This window comes from Ornithodoros turicata, chromosome 4 (assembly GCF_037126465.1).
Source record: "Ornithodoros turicata isolate Travis chromosome 4, ASM3712646v1, whole genome shotgun sequence".
Lineage (NCBI taxonomy): Eukaryota > Metazoa > Arthropoda > Arachnida > Ixodida > Argasidae > Ornithodoros > Ornithodoros turicata.
Genome location: NC_088204.1, coordinates 57281835 through 57290212, shown reverse-complemented (window position 1 = coordinate 57290212; position 8378 = coordinate 57281835). Strand labels below are relative to the sequence as shown.

General features: G+C 48.1%; 1 protein-coding gene across 1 annotated transcript; it reads left to right on the top strand.

Annotated features, from left to right (window-relative positions):
* The first annotated feature begins 236 nt into the window (after positions 1-236).
* Positions 237-1241, top strand: LOC135392468 (uncharacterized). Its single transcript, XM_064623177.1, has one exon. It carries the CDS (start codon positions 237-239, stop codon positions 1239-1241), a length of 1005 nt encoding a protein of 334 aa, XP_064479247.1.
* The last annotated feature ends 7137 nt before the right edge of the window (positions 1242-8378 follow it).

Below are 8378 nucleotides of genomic sequence, written 5' to 3'. Positions count from 1 at the left end.
GGCTCCGGTCGAGCTCCCACATATGGCGACCCGGACGTACCGAACGTCTCCATGACCTCCCAGGGTGGCACCCACGCGCCAGCCCCGGCGCCGCACGTCAATTCCGTCGCGGTCGGACTCCCGCGGAAACCCATATTCAATAGCATCCACGGCCTCGCACACCCCGGCGTACGCGCCACCATTACGCTGATCACGGATCGTTACGTATGGCCGGGAGTGCGCCAGGACGTCAGAAGATGGGTCAGCGCTTGCACTCCTTGCCAGCTATCAAAGTGCCACCGCCACACCAAGTCTCCGATTGGCACGTTCCTCCCTCCGTCACACCGCTTTGCTACCGTGCACATCGACCCATCGTGGGCCCCCTCCCTCACTCTCATGGCCAACGATACATTCTCACATGCATGGATCGCTTCACCCGTTGGCCAGAGGCAACCCCCATGGCGGATTCAACGGCCAAAACGGTCGCTTCCACGTTTCTTTCCTCCTGGATCGCCCGTTTCGGCGTGCCAACGGAAGTCGTCACTGATCGCGGTCCCCAATTCGAGAGCCGCCTATTCGCAGCATTCACCAAGCTCCTTGGTACCACGCGTCTCCGCACCACCGCGTACCACCCTTCCTCCAACGGCTTGGTGGAGCGTTTGGATTGGCATCTCAAGCAAGCCCTGATGGCCCGCGGCGCACCCCAGCACTGGACCGGGAATCTGCCGCTGGTCCTCCTCGGCATTCCCGCGGCCTTGAAGCCTGACATCCAGTGTTCCTCCGCGGAATTAGTGTACGGCACCACCATCCAGCTACCTGCTGACGTGTTTCAAGCCTCCCCCGTGCCGCCCGATGCCCCCTCTGACTACGTGCCGCGTCTACAATCTACACTCTCCCGCCTTCATCCTACGGCTACCCGCCCTCCCCCGCCGTCGCCCGGATACGTTCCCAAGGCCCTATCTGAAGCCTCGCACATTTTTCTCCGCGTAGACAGGTTTCGATGGGCTCTTGAGGCCCCATATTCCGGCCCGCACAAAGTGCTCCGTCATGACACGAAGACCCTCGTCATCGACCTCAACGGCAAGCCGGAAACGGTGTCCATAGACCGCACCAAGCCAGCCTTCATCGACGCGCCCTCCGTGCAGGCCTTCGACACACCTCTTCCATCGGGCGCAGTGTCCCCCGCTCCGCGCCCTAAACAGTCCGTTGCCTGGGCTCCCTTGCTTCGGACGATCCTTCCAGTCCCCCGTGGGGGAGGGTAGTTTGTAGTGCGCCATGATCCAAGAGACAATGAAGTGCTGACTACAACACGCTCACGCTTCTGGAGCCCGCGCTCCGAATAATAAACATTCTGCTGCCGCACTGGCCGAACCGGTTGTCTCTTTCTCTGGCTCCGGTCGAGCTCCCACAAGTGCACTGCAACTTCGCTGCGCATGAATGAAACGCAGAAGCCGAAATCGGCCACGTGCGCAAAAAATGAGTGTCTGGGTCGGGCTGGGTTGGGCAGCCCGATACGATACCGTCGTCGGCTCCACGTCTGGCCCCGCAGCGGTTCCTGTTTCGGCTCCGGCGAAGATCTTGTAAGTTCAACATGTAGCTTTGCGACGACTACATTAACGACACCGAACAATCAGGAACGACATGGATATAGCGTGCAGGGAAGAAAGAAAGAAGCAGCAGCAAGCAACTGGAAGCCACAAGCTACTCTGTGAGAAGCAGAGTTGAAAATTGAAGGCAGAACACTCTTATGATACTATGTCGCCGTCGTCTGAAAGTGCTGTGAATATTAAGCGCAAGGCATACAACACAACCTCTCCTGATATACTGTATTTTTATGAGTACGGTTGAGAGGCCGTATACGAGGAATCTCTTTTACATTCCAAATCGACGCTTACGGGGTTTTTTCTATTGTTACAAACCAGTAAATGTTGCACTGTAGTTAGTATACTTTCGGTGTAGTTTAACTGTATCCTACAACATCACTGGACTTAATTTCAGTGTTCGTTTTAAAACTAACAAGCGTAACCTTCCAGTAGTCTGCAGCTACACAAAGAAACTAAAGATGTCGCGATACGCCTTTTTGGCATATAAGGCATGTTGAATTCCGCTGATCATTTTCGTGCAATCCAGTGCAGTGTACCGTTGTGGGATCAGCCTATAGAAACGAGCGAAGAGTGAACGGAAGGACCAAAGAAACGCGACGCATGTTGGATTGAAGCGGTTGTGTGACATGCACACTCGAGCCAGTGTTCTTTTGTTTTTTTTCCTTTTTTAAGCGTTGCCCGCTTTGTATTTGCATTTCCTGTGTTATGTTGTTTTGAAGACAATATGTTGTTTTGTGCAAGCGTTCGGAGATGTAATAATAATAATTGGGGGGTTTACGTCGCGAGACAACTAAGATCATGAGCGACGCCACAGCGGTCGGTCTGTGAATTGCTTTTGCCCACCTGAGGGTTCTTTACCGTGCGATGAAAGCTCACCACACGGCACCCCGTATTTAATGTCCCTCGCGGAAGACGGCGTGTCTAAGCAACTTGTACCCTGCCGCCAAGTTGTTGGCGTCCTCGGCTGCGTTCGAGCCCGCGATCTCGGGGTCAGAAGGTGAACACGCTACCAACTGAGCCAGCGAGGCCGGTTGTTCTTAGATGTCTCACTTGACAAACACGAATTGTTTCCGCGGCCCGCCACTGAAGCCGCGCTGTCTTGGCGCTGCAGTCGCGTAGGGATCTTGCAGGCTCGACATCTCCCCTGCTGTGTACTTATTAGCGCTTGGATGTAGCGCTTCGAGCGCTCGGATGTACGTTTGTTTAACATGAGGGAATGTTTTTTTTTTTTTTGCACACACAGGAAGGTGTGTAAGTCAGTGCCGGATTTGATGTTTTTTCAACACAAAATGTATAGGCTCTGTTGAGACAGTGCAGCAGAATATCAACAGATTTTCAATGACTGTTTTCATGAGGTTGTGCGCATTATCTGTGTGTTATCGCAGCCAGCAGGTTGATGTCAGGAGGCACGCGCTTGAATAACAAGAAAAATAAGGTTTGCCGAGGCAACTTCGATGATTTGCAATCTCCGTGGCTTAGCCGACCATAGTCCGACTGAAACTGCCAAACCCTCAGCCCGGCCGAGGCTCGTCCCGCAGCTACATAGGCAGATTTGTCATGTGATCCATCCAAGAGGTTGATGAGGTTTATGCTTGTAGGAAAACGTTGGCGTCGAGTCTCGTGCGCCTGTGTGACGGCGTTAACCTCAACATGGGGAAGTCGGGAATAACGCGACACCTATGGTGTAGCGTTTTAGCAGAAAGACGGAGGAATGGCCTTTTTTTTAACAAGGACCTGATTAGGGCCTAACAAGGGTATTTATTATTATTATTATTATTATTATTAGTGATATTATTGATATTATATTTATTGATTGATATTAAGGCAGTCGCAGTTGATTTTGACTGTTTTACGCAAAGCTTGATATCTTCCAGCAGGATCTTAGTGCGCTACACGGAATTCCAGACTATCAACCGTCGAGCCCGGTAAAGAACAGTGATACGTCCGGTTCCCTCAAGCTGGCCACGTTATCTCCTCTGCATGGCGTCGGCACTGTGACACCCTTCATAAGCGTCGACAGCCATTCTAAGCACCGCATTAGGCAGTAGGCACTGTTTTACGCTAAGCTTGATATCTTCTAACAGGTAATAATCCAACCGTACTCTGTGTATTATTCCTTTGTTAGTCTTCTGCCACTGCTGACTGCACTGTAACTATGTCCGAATGTCTAGTTTGTTCGAAGCTTCTACCCGCTGATGGCGCGTTTCGTCAATGTTCCATATGTCATTTTGGATACCACTTAAGGTCCCAATGTGCTCGGATTGCCGAAAAAACCTTCAGATCTATGAGCGCGACAAAGAAACAGGAATGGCAATGCAAAACATGCCGCTCGTCTGATGCGCGGTCTGCTTCAACCAAAATAGCAGAGCCCAATCAGGTAGAAAGCGCTATCCTGTCGAAAGTCATGAGCGAACTAGGCGCGTTAAAAGAAAGCATTGGTAGCCTTCTCTCACTTTCATCCAAAGTAGATGAGCTTTCAGCAATTAAGACCACCGTGGAGTCACTGCTACCAGTCATGCAGACCGTGGACGAAATTCGCGGCACCGTCTCATTTCTGTCTGAAAAATCTGATACTATTCTAGTAGATTTACCTAATAAGGAAACTGCTCTTTCTGCGATGCAATCAAGGACAAATGCACTCGAAAAGAGGGTTGCAGACCAAGCTGCTGAGATGAGGGACATGCATATCTCTCTCAATAACAGTGAGCAGTATAGCAGACGGCGTAACATTGATATTCAGGGTTTACCCTTTACACCTGGAGAAGACGTCCTAGCTGTACTGGCGGACCTGGCCGAGAAAGCGCACATAGCATTTAACAGAGATGACGTGCATGTCGCTCATCGGCTCCCGGCAAAGCCCAACAAAACATCAGTGATACACTCTAAATCAGGTAACGCATATGTAACGGTTAAGTACCGCTTGGCCAGGAGGTACATTTTTTAAAAGATGTATCTCTTAAAATTAAGAGGTGCATGCACCCTCACATGCGGTACATGTAACGGATAGCGCGCAACGATTTAGGCCTACCCGTCGGGATGGTTCCCCTCCTCCACGATATATTAACAGCCACAGGAAACTACACTGCACGATATCAAACAAATACCTTTATTCGCAAATTGTATTCATTTCAGGGGTGATGCTTGTCCATGGCGAGCGTGCATTGTCATGATGCACAAACGCCGAACACACGGGGCACAACGTATATGGATGAACGATGACCACTGCATCCCTCCTTCACCATTGCAGCTGCTCTGTGGTCACGCTTCTTTATCTCTTCCACACCTTTGGATTCATGTTTTTTCCCAACTTGCGTTTCTTCCGCAGAACGTAACACCGACGACAGTAGACGATTGACTCACCCATTTAGGACATCGCCTGGACGTAACCTAGGAGAAAATACGTAAAATAATATAATAATATATAATATATAATATTAATTATAAATAATAAAATTATATAAATAATATAATATAAATAATATGTAAAAAAAATCTAACAACCGACATAGCTTGCCTGAAAACATGCCTACTTGCTTGTATAATCCAGGTGTAAGGGACAATCTAGGCTCCTCTAATTCACGCATCAACGTTCGTGCATGAAGCACAAAGTTCGTTGTCTCCGTCCCTCAGTCGTTGTGTCCAGCCTGCAGGTGATCAGGACCACTGGGAATCAGAGCGAAGGTAAACGAAAATGCGTCGTGCAGACGAATAATTACTTCAGAGATATAATACGCACCGAACGAATTTCTTCGAAGACCGGGCAGACTCGTCCTCGCTCCCCGACGTTTCAAAACAAACTGATTTGCAGCGGTTGCAAGAAACGCATTCTTCCCAAACGTGCGATCCCTCACAGTCACGGGTTCTAGTTATTGCACTTCTTTGACAGAATGATAGTGCTCATCCATTACGGCACTGCTGCATAAGGGAATTTATTGACTGGTATTCGGAATCACACGAAATATTTTTGCAGCGCATGGATATCGTGAGAAGGCGTTCGTACTCATGCGCCGGAAACGCGCGGTACACATGAGGTACAGCTGCTATAGATCGCGCTTAAAAGGTACCTAGCCGGTACGGATGGGTCTCGGAGCCCTTGTACCGTTTGAATTTCGCAGTGGTCGCAAACTGTACCTGCTGGTTGAGGACTGTACCTCATGTGTACCGCTTGGCCCAGGTGCGGGTACTCTTTCATGCGGTACATATCGGGTGCCGGATTTAGAGTGTACTCGTACAGTTTAAGCACACGGAAGCTCGAGAACGCTGGATGAAGGCTAGGAAGTCTATCCGTAGTCTATCAATCGAAGGCCTTGTCCCGGAAGGGGTTTTCCTTAATGAAAATTTTACTCGCTTGGATAAACAACTTTTCTGGCAGGCTAGAACTAAAGCAAAAGCTCAAAGTTATCGCTTTGTATGGATAAAAAATGGTAAAATCTTCGTGAAGAAAAACGAGGATGCACCTATCTTGGGTCTTATCTCGACTGAGGATATCAAGCGCCTTGTATAACTTTTGACAATGACATGACTGTATGACTTCATAAGCTGTCTTCTTTGTCAGAGGTTTTAAATTCATGTTCCAGCCGTGATGCTTTGGGGTTTCTGTATGTAAACCTCAGAAGTGCAAGAAAGCACTGGTGCGAATTTATCTGTTACCTAAGGAGTGATCTCTCTCTTTTTGATGTGATTGTCTTCGCAAATAAATATTGCCGAAGATGAAACATTCATTATTAACCGCCAGGCTTTAACTTTTTTTTTTCATACACGCGAGGGTCGTATAGGGGAGGTGGGATCGCAGTACTTGTAAAACTTCGATGGTCAGTGGAACGGATAATGACCAGAACAACGAACTTTGAATGCATGACGTTAAGGATGTTTGACGCTCACCGATCATTTTCTCTTGTAGCTATATATCAGTCAGTCAGTTATTTAATTATGTCAGTTAAAAAATACAAGGTTCAATTGGACCGTGAGGGCGAGCCCTGTGATACGGTCCTGTCACACCAGGAACACAATCATATACACATAGAAGATTATATCGTTCGCCTAACTCAAACACTCTTATTTTCCTGTCGGAATTTCGGGAACTTTGTCGAACCTCAGATCAAATTAGTGATATATTTATGTTGGGCGATGTGAATATTGATATCATGAAACCGAACAAATCCGTTGTGTTGGACTACCTTAATATTTTCGCAGAGTTTGGAATGGAGGCCACAATAACCATTCCAACGCGTGAAGAGCATAGAGGTAATAGCTTTGTGTCTTCCTGCCTAGACCACATAAATGTAAGAACGCGTGACGTGATACTTTTGGCCGGTGTTATACCGCAGAAAATCGCGGACCACTACCTATCATTGCTCTTCACCGACACCAAAGAAACGCCCACACTACTCACTGATCAGTTCATAAGGATCATCAACACAGCGACGCTCGACAACAGCCTTGCTCTGTATGATTGGCCCTCTCTACAGAGGTGTAGTGACCATCTTGAAGCCCTCGACAAATTTATGTCCTATTTTTCGAAGAGCTACGAAGCAGCTACAACGATTAAGAAGCTGCATAAACGACGACCTGAACCATGGCTTAATAGTGAAATCTTGAATTTGATAATGCAAAAAGAACATCTTTGGAAGAAATGCCGTAGGCACCCAGCTGACCAGAGTCTTACGTCTCAGTTCAGAATCTTGCGCAACAAAGTAAGTGCCTCAATTCGTCTTTCTAAACATAACAATTTTTTTCAACAAATTTGATCAATATAAACGAAATCCCAAAGCGACTTGAGGCCTGATTAATGAGATTAGGGGACACTCAAGTAAGCAGAACTTGGATGAGACATTAAGGAGAAATTTCTTCAGTTCAGAGGGACTAGCCGAGCAATTTAGTAATTTCTTTGCCTCCATCTATAAGCATACTATGTCTAGGTCTACAACTCCTAACGTCCCTTCCAATGTATCAGACTCATGTGCGCTTCCCGAACTTTTGGAACCGGAAATACGCAGCATCATTAATGGACTATCGTCTAGGTCGTGTGGCTGTGATGATATCAGAATCTCGGATTTACAACGAAACTATCACTTCATTAGTGATAGTTTACATACTCAATGGTATTTTTGCGACCGGAAAAATACCTGCTTCATTAAAACGGGCTATTATTAGACCAATTTACAAAAAGGGGCGTAAAGATCAAACAGAACACTATCGACCAATCTCCATACTCCCAGCTTTGGCTGGGATTATGGAGAAGCACCTGTTCCTTAGTATGACTTCGTTTTGTGATAAGAACAATGTCTTTTCTAAGTCGCAGTACGGTTTCATAGCTGGTAAAGGAACCACACCCCTGCTCGAGGACTTTTCAGATCTGTTGTCTGACGGCTGTATTGTTTCCCGGTGGCATTGGCCGTCACTGGTCGCCTGGAGGCGGGTTTCCCGACCAGGTACAAGGGGGCTGGCAATTTCGAGCAGTTGCGCCAAAGGTCTGATGGTACCAGCAGTATGGGCTAGCAGGCTGAGATCGACGAGAGGAGAGACGTCGAGGGCTTGAATAGCGCCGATGAATTGGGCGGCGATAATGAAGTGGAGTCGGAGAACGGGGAGGTCACAAGCGACAAGGGCGGGCATCAGCTTAGTTTGGTTTTTGATAGAAGCCTGAAGGCGATGTACGCTCGCAGAGAGTGTGGAGACACTGGCAAGGACAGCGCCAGCGGGAGGCGGTAAGGGCTCGTACCATGGCATGCTGATTAGCAGCGACAACTGGATGAAAAGATGAAGCCTGAACAGCCAATGGGGGGCATGAGCCGA

Bases quoted from the DNA above. Each gene is read 5' to 3' on its own strand.
- LOC135392468 (XM_064623177.1), top strand. From the start codon at position 237: ATGGGTCAGCGCTTGCACTCCTTGCCAGCTATCAAAGTGCCACCGCCA.